Source organism: Phocoena phocoena, chromosome 7 (assembly GCF_963924675.1).
Source record: "Phocoena phocoena chromosome 7, mPhoPho1.1, whole genome shotgun sequence".
Taxonomy (NCBI): domain Eukaryota; kingdom Metazoa; phylum Chordata; class Mammalia; order Artiodactyla; family Phocoenidae; genus Phocoena; species Phocoena phocoena.
Genome location: NC_089225.1, coordinates 5,405,131 through 5,422,826, shown reverse-complemented (window position 1 = coordinate 5,422,826; position 17,696 = coordinate 5,405,131). Strand labels below are relative to the sequence as shown.

Here is a 17,696-nt window from a genome sequence, read left to right as displayed (position 1 = left end):
CTGGCTCTTTAAATTTTGGGTCTTTTCTCTCCTATTCTCTATCTCTTTGTCTTTTTGCTCTACTTTTGAGAGATTTCCTCAATTTTACTTTTCAAGTTTTCTACTGAGTTTTTGATTTCTGGACACATTCTTGTTCTCGGAATGTTCCTTTTGTGGAGCATGGCCTTCCCGTGTCCTGGATGCAGTTTTCATTTGTCCTTTGAAGACGGTACTGACAGTGTCTGTCTCTGTTCATGTGTTCTTATGTTTTGTTTTTAGTTTTATTCTCCTTGCCTAGCCTCTGCATCTTCCGAGCTGCTTTTCTCAGTGTGTTCGCTGTGGCTTCTATCTTGCGTTGTTAGAAGAACCCTCAGATACCTGATATGCTTGGCTGCATGCTCATGAGGAGAAGTGGGGGGACTAAAAAGCCGGTTGCAAGCTCTGAGCTTGTGGCGGGGCTTGTTTACTTTAAGGGCAATCGGAGCCCTGTCCTTAGTGTCCTTAAACCCCTACTGTTGGTATCCTTAGCTCTTTCCCCTCGGGCTGGAACGGACCCTAGAAGCAGAGTACAGTCGTCTTCTCACTTTCGGTCAACAGAGTTAAATTCAGCTGCCAGGGTCGTGTCAGCCACGAGGGAGAAGTCTCAGCACTCCACACAGGCTTGGTCCCCTAATCCGTTTTTGGTACAGCACCATGCCCTTCACTGTGCTGGCTAATCCAGGTGGATACCCCCAGTTCTTCCCGCTCCTGGTCCTTTTGAAGATTCACAGTTTAAACAAGGATGGTTCTCAGCGCCCTTCTCTGCAGACTTAACGTTCACCTTTTTCACGGCTAAGGGAGCGAGTGAGCACTTGCCTATTTGCTTTCCAGCTTCAAAGACTTGTTGCTGTTGTGTCTTCTCCTATTCTCCCCATCTCTGTGTATTTATAATCTTTTTTTAAAAAAATATTTATTTACTTACCCACTTACTTATTTTTGGCCATACTGTGTGGCTTGTGGGATCTTAGTTCCCCAACCAGGGATGGAACGTGCGCCCTTGGCAGTGAAAGCGTGGCGTCCTAACCACTGGACCACCAGGAAATTCCCTACAGTCTTTTTAAAAAGCCTCTTTACTATAAGCTCTGTAGGGTTTTGAGAGGAAGAGAAATTTAGAAGTGCATATTCAATCTGCCATCTTAACTACAAGCTCTGCCTTGTGTTTTCATTAATATGGTTACTGTGTCATGGACTGACTTAGTATTAAGACAGAGACTCTGGTCTCTGTTATGGCAGAGCACATACCTTCCCACCTATGACCCACCAACTCAGAAGCTTATATGACAACACAGAACACTACTTGCTACTAAATATGACCCTTAATACACTTGGGAGACTGCTTGCCCTGAGCAACAATTCATTTAGGACAATGAGGAAAAAATACACAGCACACATTACTGTGCCTAGCTAGACAAGCCTGAAGAGTTCACTTCAAGCTACTTTAGGGGTTCTAGGGTTAAACTCTCAGAACCAGAGAGAACTCCTAAAAGTACGTAATATGCAACACATGCTTACAAATTGACACCCAACTGACTCCTGGATTCTTACCATTCTGCGGTCTGAGCTTGGCAAGGCTCTACTGAATAACCCGGCGGTCAAGTTATTTTGGAGGAAATTGAGTTTGCTATCAGCACTGGATTACTGCCTACTGTTTACACCAATTACTTCCAGAATTGGCAGTGTCCTTTGGCACTTCTGGATCTACTCACCCATCTGTGGCAGGTTTCTTCCGGAGTATACTCGGCCGTGGGGACGAGCCCTGGGCTGGAGCGTTGGTGCTCGCACTCTGGCTGTGAGTCTGCACCACAGTTGTTGCTGCTGGAGCAGCACTGAATGGGTTGCTAAGAGGGTTGGCTACAATTGTGGCTCCATCTGCCAACACCACTGCTGGAGGACAGGAAACAGCAATGAGGAGAAGGAAACGGAAGTAACATCACTAAAATGTCACGTAAGACAAGAAACAACGATCAGACCACCACAATCAAGAGTATCCATGTTAGGACCGTCCAATTTCAAGAAGATGAGGGATACGGACAAAAGCAGATGGCAAACTGGGGCGGTTACAAAGTCTACTGATGCACGATTAAGAACGTCTTTTCTTTGCTCTACAATCATAATTACTAATAAGTGAGATAAGATACATAAAGTATATAGTATACTGCAAGAAATGTTCTGCTACAGTTTTTTGGTGAAATACCACCACCTCTCAATTCCTAATAATGGTACCAACATTCCAGTCTATCTTTGCAGCTTTATAAACAACTCCAAAAAAAATCTTAGGGAATTTCCTGGGGGTCCAGTGCTTAGGACTCCGCACTTCCACTGCCAGGGCCCAGGTTCAATCCCTGGTCGGGGAACTAAGATCCCGCAAGCCACGCAGCACGACCAAAAGGTAAAAAAGAAAAAGAAAATCTTGAAATGGAATGAGAACACTAGTCTTATAAGGTGAATGTACTCCCTCAACTAAGAGCTCTTTTAGAACGCTTCTCCCCATGTGCAAGCACACGTTAGGCTGTTTATGTACGTAGTTTCTAATGCTTACAAAGACCCTGACAGGTTAAGTTCTAAGCAACTCATGTTACAAAGAGAAAATCAAGGCCTAGCGAGCTTACTTGAGACCACAAAGCCAGCAAGTGGCAGAACCATGATTCAAACCCTGTGTACCTTTTCCCTCCACACCAACTTCCATGTAAAAAATTAAAATTACCTGAAGTCTTTCCTTCAGGCTGAGGCTGCTGGGTCCCTATTGGTGCAGGCTGAAGTCCTTGGGTGCTGATTGGGGTTGCTGAGTGAATGCCCTGTGTGCCTATGGGGGCTGGCTGGATCCCTGGTGTCCCAATGGGAGCTGGCTGGATGCCCTGTGTACTGATGGGGGCTGGCTGGATCCCTTGGATATGTCGAGCGTGGGATGCATCCACTGTCATCAACTGCATGGGGTTCAGGTGGACTGTGGACGCCACCCCGACTCCAGTCTGAGCTGTGATGGCAGAGTTTGGAGCCTGAGCTGAAACTAAAAATGATGCAAAAAGTGACAAAAATGTTAGCTTTGATTGGCACAGTCCACATAAGGAGAAAAACACTCAAATCAAAACAATTTTTCCACTGTTCAAGATCTAAACTCTCAGTTAAAAAAAAAAGTGCTACGTAAACTCTATACGTTGAGGCTTCCCCCCCACCACTTGCACCAATTTGATACGATCTCTGCAGATTGTTACAAATAGCATTAAAATGAGAAAAAAGCAATCATTTATTAAAAGCCAAATGTGAGCCACGCAACTATGTAAGTAATTAATATAAAACTTCTGAGATACATCCATGCCTCCAGGTCAAGAATCTTTGCTTTAATTGATAGAACCACTATCACAGGCACTTCTGAAATACAGTAGTTGCGAATTTTAAATTCCAAAATATGCACTGAAGAGAGAAGTAACTTGTCCTTTTATCTATCAGGCAAACATATCATCTGTGTATATTAAAAACAAACAAACAAACAAAACTGAAAACAAAAACATTCCCAGGAAGTGACAAAAAAAAGAAGCAATTTCTCACTGTTTGTGGAAAGAAAACAAACAAACAAAAGACTTTTCTTCTCGGTCATCAAAACAATCTGGAAAAAGATATACTGCAGCATTATTTAGAATAGCCAAGATATGGAAACAATCTGTGTCCATTAGTGGATGAATGGATAAAAAATTTATGGTATATATATCCATACACACATAATGGAATATTACTCAGCCATTAAAAAAGAAAGACCCGAAATACTGCCATTTGTGACAACATGGATGGACCTAAAGGGTATTATGCTTAGTGAAATAAGTCACAAAGAGAATGACAAATACCATATGATCTCACTTATATATGGAATCAAAAATGCAGAAAACAAAAATAAACCAAGCTCTTGGATACAAAGAAGACTGGTGGGTGCCATAGGCAGGGGTGGAGAGTGGGCGAAATGGGTAAAGGTAGCCAAAAGGTACAAACTTCCAGTTATAAGATAAATAAGTCATGGGGATGTAATGTACAGCATGACGACTATAGTTAGCAATACTGTATTGTATATTTGGAAGTTGCTAAGAGAGTAGATCTTAAAAGTTCTCATCACAAGAAAAACAATCTTTAACTGGACGGTGACAGATGTTAACTAGACTTGTGGTGATATAAACATTGAATCATTAGGCTGTACATGTGAAACTAATATATGTCAATTACACCTCCATTTAAAAAAAATAATCTAACTGAAAATGTTTTATGAACCATAGAGATAAAGGTTTAAATTATTATTATGCATAAGAAAAATATAGTGAAAAGTTACTACGTGTAAATTTATAGTCATGGCTATACTGTAATTCTTCCTTTGTAAAATATATGCATACACAATTTCCAGAGCATTATAGCTTCTTCCTGAGAAGTGCATCTGTGCTATTTCTGTTAAATAACAGTTTTTGGCCATTTGCCTGCTGTTGAACCTGCAGTCTAGTCACCACTCCAAGCCTTTTTAAGATCCAATCTTATTTCACACTTTGTGTTCTCACTCACACTATGTTCCTGCCCAAACCAAACCATTCTCTTCTGACCACATACTCTAGCTAATACTTTATTCACAGACAGAAATGTGCTGTTCTCCAAACCCACTACGGCTCTGCCCTATACTTTCTGAAAGATGCTTTCCAAATGTCACTTCCTTCAGGAAATCACTCCTGACCTCCAACCCTACCTTCTCAAGTAGACATAACCTCTTACCTCAGAAGCAGCATGGCTTTGCTCAAGCCCCTCTTTTAAGATTCAGCATATTATAATATCTCTTCATGTCTAATCTTCCTACTAGACTCTAAGCTTGTTGAAAGCTGTTTAAAAGTCAACTTTAAAAATAGAGCCTAGCATAGGAGCCTTACACAGGACCTTACAAAAAAGTAGGGTTTCAATAAATATTCAATAGGATACTGTAAGCTGGTTACTAAGTCATTTTTTCATTTGTGTCCATCCATGTTTAGATCCACATGTCTGAGAAATAATATATTACCTCTCATCTGCACCAACAATGACAGTTTGATCCTGGAAGAAATAAAGTATTGAACGTACTATTCATTTTTCTGTGTTAGTATCTATCAGGGCTACAGCAGTGATGAAAGAGGAATAATGTAGAGAAACAGATGACTGGCAGAATCCCCAACACTTCAGACAGTGCTCTTACGATGGATTTTTACAATAAAGGTTTATATAGAATGATAGTGTCTGCATAGTTGATTCTAGGTCAAGAGAGACTCTGCATGCCCTTTTCAGCTGGCTAGCATTCAGAGAAATACACAGTGGTCATGAATGACCCTCTCCATAAAAGCAAAATGACTGCACTGTTATAGAAGTTCTGTTATAGAATCGTGTTATAGAATTCTGTTATAGAGTTCTGTTATAGAACTTCACTGTTATAGAATTCAAGGTAGTAGATGAAGGAGAGAACCTGAAGGTAAGTGCTGTTACTGATAAAGAGACTTAAGAATTTTCAGCAGTTAGTGTAACACACACACACGTGAAATTTACTTCCTAATTGTCAACATGCTTCTGTGATACTTTCTGCATCCTACTTTTGGCAACAATCAATTAAACATTATTCTACTTTATAAGATTGTTAATAAAAAAACACTGTTATGAAGTTCCTTTAAAAAGAAAGTTTTGAAAAACAAACACCCCCCATCCTGCAAAAAAAAAAAAAAAATCAAAACACACACATAGAACAATGTAGAGATGGAGGAACCTATTTTCAAAGCTATTTAAACCTCAGTATTGGGACTTGCCTGGTGGCGCAGTGGTTAAGAATCTGCCAATGCAGGGGACATGTGTTCAAGCCCTGTTCCGGGAAGATCCGACATGCCGCGGAGCAACTAGGCCCGTGCGCCACAACTACTGAGTTTGCGCTCTAGAGCCCAAGAGCCACAACTACTGAAGCCCGAGCACCTAGAGCCTGTGCTCCACAACGAGAAGCTGCTGCAAGGAAAAGCCTGCACAGCTCAATGAAGAGTAGCCCCTCTCACCACAGCTAGAGAAAGCCTGCACACAGCAACGAAGACCCAACACAGCCAAAAATAAATAAATAAATAAATATATATAATTTAAAAAACCCTCAGTGTTTGAAAGTTTTAGACTAGCACTGTCCTAATGAAAATATAAGTCATACATGCAATTTTAGATTTTCCAGTAGCCACATTAATAAACTAAAACGCAGGCCAGGGCTTCCCTGGTGGCGCAGTGACGACGCAGGGGACGCAGGTTCGTGCCCTGGTCCGGGAAGATCCCACAGGCCGCGGAGCGGCTGGGCCCGTGAGCCATGGCCACTGAGCCTGCGCGTCCGGAGCCTGTGCTCCACAACGGGAGAGGCCACAACAGTGAGAGAACCGCGTACCACACACACACACACAAAAACGCAGGCCGAATTAATTTTAATGACATATCTTGTTTAACTCAATATATCCAAAAATTATCATTTCAAAATATAATCACTATAAAAGTTATTAATAACATACTTTACATTCTCTTTTCCATATTATGTCTTCAAAATTCAGGGTACATTTTACTCTTAAAACACATCTCAATTCAGAGACTAAATTTCAGAAATATTCGATTTGTATTTTGATTCCATAAAATCTACAATTTTGAAAAAAGTAGTTGCATATCACTAAGTTGCACCAAACATATTTGAAATTTCTCTCATTTTAATTAAGTAAAACAAAAAATTCAGTTCTTCATTTGTGCTGGATCCCCTTCAAATGCTCAATGGCCACATGTGGGCGCAGCTGCAGTCCTGGACGGCACAGCAGACAGGCAATGGCCACAATCTGACAACCTGGCTTTCTTATGCCTGAAGTGAGCTGAGGGTCTCACAGGAAAAGACTATACAAACCCTGAGGTTTAAGTAGCATTGTTTATTCTGGATTGGCAAAAAGAACACTATTTACCGGACTGGATAGTGAATTTTGAGCACAACTGGACGAACATTAAAAACACAACAAATATCCCACAAAACAATAGAAGCCCCGTAAGAGTACAGCTTTATTCGTTTTTAACTGCACTTCCATTTTAAGGGATAACAAAAACTGTTAACATAATTATCCTCAGGGTGGGATAAAATCATGCTACTATCACTAATAAGTAACAACTTTTTAGATTTCAGGGATGGTGATTTACAACCTTAAAGCTTCAGATTTCAGCCTTATCTGAATCTGTAAATAAAAGCTAGAGTAATTAAATCCATACTAGAAATATTCACTGATCAATTTCTATCTCATTGCATGCAAAAATTAAAATGTTAAAAGTCATCTTAACAGTGGGGCTCATACCTGGATACTGTCGAATGGTGGACACAGAGCTGGTGATCGGGGTGTAGGTGTGAGCAGCCAGTGGGTATGCAGAAGGTGGGTACGTTGGCAGAAAGTACTGGAACTGAACAGGAACAGATGGTCTATAGATGGAACACAGATAATATGAACCAAAATGGTTTTTCTTCTTTCCCTTCAAATGATCCTATCCCCTACAAACTCTTTTTACTTTTAACTGCCATACTAACGTTTCCTAAATTGCATCCCAAACAATTATATCAAAGGATACAGACCTAGAGAGAGTAATATTTTAACACGGATGGACCTAGAGATGATCATACTAAGTGAAGTAAGTCAGAGAGAGAAAGACAAATACCATATGATGTCACTTACAGGTGGAATTGAAAATATGACACAAATGAACTTATTTACAGAACAGAAACAGACTCACAGACATAGAAAACAAACTTGTGGTTACCAAAGGGGAAAGGGGCAGGAAGGGATAAATTAGGAGTCTGCGATTAGCAGACACAAACTACTACACATAGAATAGATAAACAACAAGATCCTACTGTACCGCATATATATATATAAAACTGAATCACTTTGATGTATACCAGAAACTAACAACAACATTGCAGATCAACTGTACTTCGGTAAAAAAAGAAAAGAAAAGAAAAAAACTAATAAGCATTTCTATAAACCACAATAATCAAACAAGAATATTTAAAAATGATCCAATTCTGAAATTACTTCATGTGCACTCCACCAGGTTCTCACTGTGGGGTGGGAGAAGGGAGATACAAATACGGAACGGGGGAGGTAATGGAGCTAGACCAGAGCTACCAGAATGTACTTAGTTTTTAAAATGTTATATACTTCCTACCTCTCTGCCTGCTGAAAGGGCCTAGAAGTAGTGACAATCCAGTAACAACAAACAGAGCTAATGGCTAGATCTTAGTTTCTAAATGATGCAAAGGAACCAGGGCTCCTTGGAGAAATGGCAGATTCCAGGGTTCAGAGGGACCAAGTTCACAAAGAGTTTCAAGTATCGTAATGTGGTGAGAAGTAAGGAAGGGCTAGAATGACCAGGACATAGCAAAACCCAGGAACTAGTCTGAAGGGGCTCCCAAGGACGAACCTGGAGACAATTTGAGCCTCGAAATAGATGACAGTAATGGATTATAATTATGAATAAATAAAACCAAATCCACGAGCCCATGCAGATGTTCAAAAATAAAATACACAGAAAAATAAATAAATGGGGATAGATGAACTTTCTTTACATCAGAATGTCAACTGATAAATATCAACGAAATGATCGAACAAGTCACTATCTTGCAACCATCATATTGCAACCATCAACTGATTCAGCCAGGAATCATCAATAGAAGCAAAACTACCGAGTGAAAGCTTACAAGGACACTTACAGTCTCAAGGTATTTCCACACAAATTAGTTATTTACAAAAAAGAAAAGTACACCTTTACAGCAGAAAAATCTGGCATCACCTTCCTTAAGTAATTAATGTTGAGATAACTATTAATGGGACAAAGGGAGAGCATGAGCTCTCTGATGTAATAACAGTGAGAAGAACATATCACCTAATGGTATTCACTTCAAAAATGCACAGCCTGAATCTAACTCTGAGGAACAATCCGACAAGCCCAAATTGAAGAATATTCTGCAAGAACAATGGCCTATCTATACTCTTCAAAAAGTTCAATGTATGAAAGAGAATGGAAAGCTAAAGGATCGTTTCAGTTCCCCATACTGTGGTTAAGTAAGAACAGCTTTGTTCTCTAGAGATGAAAATGGAAATACTTAGGGGATAAGAGGTCATGATGCTGCCACCCTTACACTCAAAATGGCTCAAAATAAATTAAAAAGAGAAGTAACCAAGTCAAAAAAAGATACTAGAACATTCATCAAAAGGAGAACGAATAAATACAGCACAGTTTCATAAAATTAAAGAAATTACACAATGTATTAGATTTTCAGGGGGAAAAACTGAAAATAAAGAAATACATGCCATATTCGTGGGACAACTGGTTTCACTGAAAAATCAAAACGATTCGTGACACGATGGGGCACATTCCCTCCTACCTATTGTCACTTCGGGTTTCCATAGCCACAGGATTTGGAGAGGCTCGATGTCCTGAAATGGGAATCAGGCTACTCCTCTCTGCAGGGTAATCGGGTTGGATCCGAGGAGAAGTATGTGTGATTTGCTGAGGCACCACCTTAGCTACAAAAAGTATAATCCAATTACATTACTGCTCATATGCTTCCACTGGCATGCCAAAACATTCTTGGCCAGCAACAATCTTAAGAATGCAAACAGTAATAAGAAGCCTGGATTTTTAGTTTTAATCAAAATAAAAAATGAAAAGATGAGTACCTATGGTCCAACTGAATTATTTCAATCCAATAATCCACTGATATATTTACACTGCTATCTGTCAAAGTAGGGTTCAACATTAATACTTTCGGCAACTACATCCTTTTCCCCTGACCTGGCTTCTTGGAGACCTTTTCTTTAAAAGGAGAAAACTTAGAAAAAAAAAAAAAAAATCAACAAAAATTTGAATACAGAAATGGCAAACACCTTAGATTCTTTTCAGGGGCCCATAACTAATTAGTAATAATGTAGCTAATAAGTAATGAGAAGGTCATTTTAATTTCTAAGTCTTAGGTTCCTCATCTATGAGGAGGCCTTCTCTAGAAAATCACTTAATTTCTGAAGTCTTTTGAGTTTCCTGTGAGTTTGCATAATATTTTATGGCAAAATCAAAACGATCATACAGTTTTCAAATTTAATTCTATCTGTAAAGACCCAAGTCATACCAACGGCAGGCACGCAAACACTAGAGACTGGGATGATGCCATCACGTTACCCAAGGTGCAGTACACTGAACACCAAAGGTAAGCAGCCACCCCCCGGGCCCAGATATTTTCTGAGGGAGGCAGCTGGAGAAGTTTCCGCAGGATGATGGGTGAGATGCCCGGTTTGACCAGCGAGGATGGCCTCTGCTGGCTAACGCAGAGAGAAGCTGGCATGATGTATTTTCCATCAGTAGTCAGTCGAGAGGGTGCTGAGGGAAAAGTGAGTAAGCCTGTGTTTTCACTGTGCCCATAAAAGGTAGGAGAAAATTATGCTTCCAATAAAAAAGCAGCTGTGTTTGGCACAGTAGCTAACATCAGATGGTAACCACACACACACACATGAATCATACCTTTACTTTTTCCTAATTAAAAGGGCCATACATCCTCAATTATTTAGAAAAAAAAAAAACTTCAGGGAAAACATAATGCAGAAATCGTAAGTTGGGGCTATTTTCAAAGATAATCCCTGTTTTCTGTAGGCTGGCATCATCTGATTCTTTTTATAGTTCTGAGACCACTGTCGTGTGTGGAGAAAATAAGGGTGGCATTCTATTGGAAATGGGCATTCACTGCAGGTGAAAACCTATGCTTGGGGTTATCAGGCTTTTCCCCTGATCCAACACATTCCTATTAATAACAATGGCTGAATTCAATATCTAATCTCACCTGGAGAAAGCAAGTGACACTTAGAAAAAGCCACTTAGGTGATTTTAATATAGCTCTTATGCCCTCAACTTGAAAATCAATGCTCTAGGGTTAATATCAGTTTTCCCTTCTCAACTGAGGCCCTTCTGTACAGGGATCCCATCATGATGTAACAAGTATCTGAGTTACTACACAAGAAGAAAACAAAACTAGAGCATAAACCTGACGGAACTTCGACAAAAGCGATCACACTAAGTAGCAGATGTTTAAATCTGTTTGGACACTTCTGTCAAATGATTTTCAGACCTAGAATTTAGTAAATGGTAAAAGTTCAAAGATAAGTGAGCTGGGGAGTTAGAGAACACAGCAATACAGTACCTTAGGACAGGTAAGAAGGCGGTAGTTTTAGCCAAATGAATGAACATTATTTGTCTCCTGCTACTTTCAGTGAGTTTACTTGCACAGTGTTTACTCTTAGGAAGCCACAGTGACATTGACAAGAACTGATCTCTAAATAATTCTCCACAGAGAGGGTTCAAGACACAACCAGACAGCCCCCTAGGGTACGCTGCCCCTCTTTACTGGTCTGATTTTCTTCATAGCTACACATTCCCTAGTGAGACTCTCGACTATAAAAATGAAAAGAAGGGGCTTGGCTCTGACTTGACAGTGCTGCAGATAACTGATGACACTGTTAGGTATAGCCAGAAAACAGCCTGAAATGACAACATGGAACAATCAACGATCTTTTTCAACGAAAGTGCTGTAATGCTGAACCTCTAACCCCACTGCCAGACTTCACAGAAGTGAGATTAAATTCAGAGGGTGTGACAGAAGTTTGGTTTCCCCAATGCCAAGCTGGAGTGAGCAGTAACGTGAGAAAGACCGCAGTTATTTTCTCTGCTAAAAGCCGTCTGTGGGGCTGAGTACCAATTTAAGGGCTGGTATGGCTCAGTTATTTAAAAGAGGAGCAAGGGTTTCCTGGGTCCTACTGTTACTCTGGAAAAGTGCCTTCAAAGTTTGCTAGGAGGGCTGTGGAAGCTGCAGCCTGTCACACATGCAAAGGAAGGAAGCAGGGAGGGAGGGACCACTCCAGTGCTGGGACACAGCAGGTAGGGGAGACACTTCTGTGTCTGGTCACCAGATTTCTGACCGTCGAGTATGTCAGTGCGTCCTCTCACAAAAGGCAGCCTTACTTCTAAAAGTACAGCAGATTAAAAATATGGCAGCTGTCCCACATCTCTGGGAGTGAAGGAGAGTAAGATGGCACACTCACTGTTACAGAACCAAGGCACAGGTAACACTAGAAACTAAAACCTGTCACTTGTGGGTTAAAGGAGTGTTCTGCCTCATAGGCCACAGCCTCTGCTTTGGAAGCTGTGACAGTAAGCTATCAACTCTGACGACAGGCATCGACAACTTGCCGGCCAAACCTTGCTGATGCCTGTTTTGGCCCATGAGCTAACAATGGGTTCACACTTTTAAACGGCAGGGGGAGGGAAAAATCGAAAGAAGACTATTTTGTGACACCTGAAAATGACATGAAATTCAAATTTCTGTGTCCATAAAAAAATCTAACTGAAACACAGCCACACCCATTTGTTTACATATTGTCCATAGCTAGGTAGTTGCACACACCCATGAGGCCTGCAGAACCTAAAGCATTTACGATCCGGCTCTACGGAAAAAGCTTGCCAATCCCTGCTGTTGATCACTAAAGTTTGGCTGCCAGAAATTTTTCAAAGATGTTTTAATACTGTAAATGTACACATATTTAAAAGGGGAATAAGCAAAGCCTGGAAGGAATTTTAGGATGGTCATGAAGTACCTTGGGTGGCACCCAGATAAGAACCTCGGGGAAGTGACTTGAGGGTTAGCATTCTTCCCACTGTTGCATCACCCAGAGATTGTTTTTCCTGAACAATCTGTCAGTGTACAAGGTCTCTTCACTCCAGATCTTTGCTTCTTTCTTGCTTTTCCTGTTGTTCTTGTCAAACTTTTATCAGTAAAGTTAACTTACTTTTTAAAAAGGTAAACATAGAAAAGGTAAAGGTTGATGAATAAGTCAAAAGTGGAGTTAAAGTAGTTTACTTTGAGCTCTCAGAGACGGTTATCTTCTTTTTTCTCCCCCTACCATCAAAATGCCAAATCTGTATATGAAATAATACTCAAAGTTAAAGTCGGTGTTGCTTTGAAAATTAACAATTAAAAAAAAAAATCAACACTAGCCAGCTATATGAAGACCTGGTCAGCGGGGCTGAAAATTCCTTGTAAGCTTCCGTCTGCAGGCTGCACACCACTTACCAACCGGGATGTTTGAGGTGGTCACTGCCGTAGCATGGGATGAATGTGAGGGCATTGTCATGGTAACAATTGTACTCGTGGGAGCTTGTGTGTGTGACACCGATCCTGGACAGGAGAAAAAGGGAAATTCTTCAACAATGGCCTCTGCACACATTACAGATTCTCAAAAACCCAAGAAAAGCTCTTGGGAAAAAGAAAGAGAATTTTTCTAACCTAATTCTTGTTCTCTGCCTGAAGCTGAGAAATAAAGAATGAACCCACGCCTTATGCCTCCTTCCTCCCTGGCAGGAAGAGCAGGGCTGCCGACTTACCAGCCGTGGTTGCGGAAGGAATGGTGTTGGTTGCCAAAATAGGTGCTACCGTTGCTGCAGCCACTGGTGTGCCAGTACTGAAGATCGTTTTCTGTGGGGGGGGGGGGGAACACCCCACAACACGATTAGAAACAGGAACATCTCCCACCCAATCCCGTTTAAACGCAATCACTGCCTTCGATATTGCCAGGCTTTTAGCAAGTTTTGCACAATTCTGGTTTTAACCCACAGAGTATACAGATGGCTCTTCATCTCTGGTTTTACCTGAGCCATGGTATGGAGCTGCTGTTTTGGCGTCCCTAGCGCAGGGTGAGATGGCAGTGTGATTCTTGTTGTCACATCCCGTGACTGGGCAGGACGCTGAATACTAATTGCTGCAGACGGTGGATGCTGGAGAGACAGAGTTGGCCGACTGGGAAGACAGAAAAGACATCACGATCTATGACTTGTCTCCAGACGCAATGCAGGCAGCCAAGGCCACTTACTGTCTCGTGCTGGATCACAGTCAGAGTTTTATTTTTCACAGGTCTGTGAAGTCCACAGGTGAACCAATGAAGTTAACTGCCTATCGAGTTTCTCTCCTGAAACTGCCATAAGCCTCATTCTAAAAGGTATCAACATGTACCACGAACCAAATAAATTAATCCTCAGTCATACTGAGTATCCTCGATATAGTTGATCAACACTCTCTGACCATCTCGAGTAAGCATTACAATAACGAACACGTTTCACTCTGTGGACAAATCTGAAGATACACACTAAGGTTCTAACTGTTGAGGTAACATTACAGAAAACCTTGATTAACGGAAGCTTAACCTGTGACCTTGAAGCACTGACTTCCTTCCCCCAATTTTATATCATCCCTTACCAAAAGATAAAGTTATAGTTATGACTGCCTCATAACTGAATGGGATATCAACATAGACAGCATGTCAAATTAACTGGCAAGCATGCTACTGAAATTGCAAAAATGGTAAGAAAACTTGACAGTATATCAAAGTTGACATCTCAAACAGAGGGGAGAGAATGGGCTATTTAATAAATGATGCTAGGAAGACTACATAGCCATTTGGAAAAAATCAAATGAGATCCATACTTCACACAGTACACCAGGATAAATATGAAAATGATGAAAGGGTTAATGGAAAATAAGAAAGTACATGAAGAAAAGATAGAATTCTTTAACAGCCTTGGAGTGGCGGAGAGCTTTCTAACAATCAAAAGCTCTAAAAATCCAAAAGCTATAAAAAAAATCAAGAAATCTGACTCTGTAAACCAATAAGCAAGCCTCCTAACACAGTAAAACACACTACAAGCAAAGTAAAAAGACTCACAGGTGAAAGTGTAATCTTAATATATGAAGAACTCCTAGAAATCCATGAGAAAAATAACAGCCCAAGAGAAAAACAGGCCAAGGATATGAATAGTCAGTTTGCTAAAAAGAAAACACAAATGGCCCCTTAACAAAGGGAAAAGACTAAGTCTTAATCAGAGAAAGAGAAATGTAATTTAAAAGACACATATATCATTGTTCACCTATCAGATTGGCAAAAATCCAAAAAATTGACAGGGTACTCTGTTGTTCAAGCTGTAAGGGAACAGGCACTTTTAAATATTCTGGAGGGAGTATAAACTGGTACAAACCCTATGGAAGGCAGTAAGACATAGGTATCAAAATTACAATCATATATACCCTCTGATCGCTTTTGGGAATTTATCCTATAGATATTCTTGCCCACAGGCATAACGACAAGGGTATAAAGTTATTCACTGCAATATTATTTATGATAGTAAAGTAAAGAAAAGAACCTCAAATCCACATACACGATGGGTCATCATACTGCTGCTAAAAGAACAATGAAACTCCACGTACTGAAATGGAAAGCTTCCAACATACGTTGTCATATGAAAAAACCCAGAGGAACATATAAATCTTGAGACTGACACACTGCCGGCTGCAGTAAGAGGGCAGCTTAGGAATCTATGAATTAAACAATTTGGGGGGGTAAAAAGGATAAAAGTTAAGAATTACATGTGAATTCGACTGTATTTAAGAAACACTGGAAGGATACCCTGAAAGCTATAAACACGTTACTTTACGAAGGCAAAGGGAAAAGAACATAGGAACTTGGTAGACGTGTGACAGAGGAGTGATACTCCCTACTGAATACCTTTTTATGTTTTTGTATTTTGGAACCATGTGATTATAAATTAGGAAGAAGAAAACACGAAAAGTTGAGCCGTAAGGGTGAAATGTGATTGGGACCTCACGTATCCAAACAATGGTTTCATCACAGGGATCCTCTCTCAAAATGCTTTAAGATCAGAGCTGGTGGGATATTAGTGCATAAAACTTACAAACTGAATAAAGGATGGCTTTCTCCCTATAGAAAGAGAACTAAATGGCATATTATTCAAGTTCAAAGGAAAGCTGAAAGCCTGGTCATAGGTGCAACTATGACACCTGGTGGAACTTACTGAGGAGAAAGCCTACTATTGAAGACTAGATTTTTAATAGTTGATGACTTAGGTCACCAGAGTACAGTGAAAGCTGCCCACTCCCAGCATTTACAATGAAATGCATTCAGAGAGATAAGTGTACACATAACTAAAATAATCACAAATTTTAGGATGGAGGAATCTAACTATGGGAACAATTCTGAAGATACCTGTAACAAAGAAGAATGCCAACAGAATCACCCGGAAGGGATCTCCTAAATTCAAACTTAAACGTGCTCATATTTTAAGAGGTCCAGCTCATACAAAAATATACCCCCAAAAGAGTATTTCTATTAAGTATTTAGATATGTGAAGTGTTTCTGAAAGCATAGACTATACTAGTCTTTGATTTTCATTTACTCTAATGAAAAATAACAAGTGTTAACACATAAAAAGTGTTAATGACCATTACATGTCAGGCATGTATTAAGTGCTTTATATATTAGTATTAATATATACATATTTACACATTAATATGTATATATTAACTTCCATATCAAGGAAGGTAATATTACCGCCATTTTCTAGGTGAGGAAATTGAGACATTTACTCTTTCACCTAGCACTCCCACTTCTAGGAATACACCTTGAAGGCACACCATCACAAACATGCAACATATGCCAAAATGCCCATCGGTACATCCATTAGCTAGGAAGTCAGACATTAGGAATTTATCACAGTTATAGATAATTTAAGTAGAAAAACCATCTGATCATTAGGGTTTTTGTCTGTTTAATTCCCTAGCGTATTTCCAGTGCCTAGAGCAGTGACTGTCACAGACGAGGCACACAATAATATTTGTTACAGGAGTGAAAACATAGTTATATGCTAAAAATATATCTGACAAAATTCAATATCCATTTTTTAGTAAAAACAATACACTGGAAAAGATAGATAATTCAACAACATGGTTTAAAAAAAAATCTAACCCTAGTTTTCACTGTATACACATTTATACCTTTTGAATTTCATCATACCATCTGAATATATTAATTTTTTGAAGGTACTATAAAGTTAACACGAATAACACAGTCTATTTTATGTTGGGCTGTTGTGTCTCTTTGTACCTCAGGCAATATATTCAATTACCAAGAAGTAAAGTGTCTTCATTTTATTGAAGAGGGGACTAAGGACCAGGGAAGTTAAAAACACTTGCCTAATGACACACAGCTAGTAAATAGTAAATGACAGAGCTAGTAGTTAAAGTTACGTCCTAGGCACTACTCTGCATGTAAGTGTTATTTTCTTCAGAGCTCTGTTCTGGGCCCTCTTCTCATTATATTTATTCCCGCTGGGTAGACTCAGATACCTAGAGCATTAACTGTAGCTCACATTAATGACTTCTCAAGCACAGACATCTCTTCAACTACCTGTTGCCACAGATACACTCAGTATCACAGAACTTAACCTTCTCTTTGAAATCTGCTTTTGGGGCTTCCCTGGTGGCGCAGCGGTTAAGAATCCACCTGCCAATGCAGGGGACACAGGTTCGATCCTTGGTCCGGGAAGATCCTACATGCCACGGAGCAACTGCGCCCATGCGCCACAACTACTGAGCCTGCGCTCTAGAGCCCGTGTGCCGCAACTACTGAACCCACGTGCCTAGAGCCCGTGCTCTGCAACAAGAGAAGCCACCGCAACGAGAAGCCTGCGCACTGCAACCAAGAGTAGCCCCCACTCGCTGCAACTAGAGAAAAGCCCACGCACAGCGACGAAGACCCAATGCA

At 40.2% G+C, this 17,696-nt stretch overlaps 1 protein-coding gene across 4 annotated transcripts in view; it reads right to left on the bottom strand.

Annotated features, from left to right (window-relative positions):
- The window catches only part of SAP130 (Sin3A associated protein 130), a 74,201-nt gene that overhangs the window by 40,924 nt on the left and 15,581 nt on the right, over positions 1-17,696 (bottom strand). For 2 of the 4 annotated variants that reach the window (XM_065880575.1, XM_065880574.1), the window contains 7 exons: positions 13,735-13,882; positions 13,471-13,561; positions 13,160-13,264; positions 9,431-9,572; positions 7,347-7,468; positions 2,723-3,025; positions 1,725-1,899 (listed from right to left, as the gene is read on the bottom strand). In XM_065880575.1, the coding sequence (XP_065736647.1) occupies positions 1,725-1,899; positions 2,723-3,025; positions 7,347-7,468; positions 9,431-9,572; positions 13,160-13,264; positions 13,471-13,561; positions 13,735-13,882 (1,086 nt within the window). Of the gene's footprint in view, positions 1-1,724; positions 1,903-2,722; positions 3,026-7,346; positions 7,469-9,430; positions 9,573-13,159; positions 13,265-13,470; positions 13,562-13,734; positions 13,883-17,696 lie in introns of all 4 variants that reach the window. The other 2 variants (XM_065880572.1, XM_065880573.1) reach the window with 1 other exon arrangement.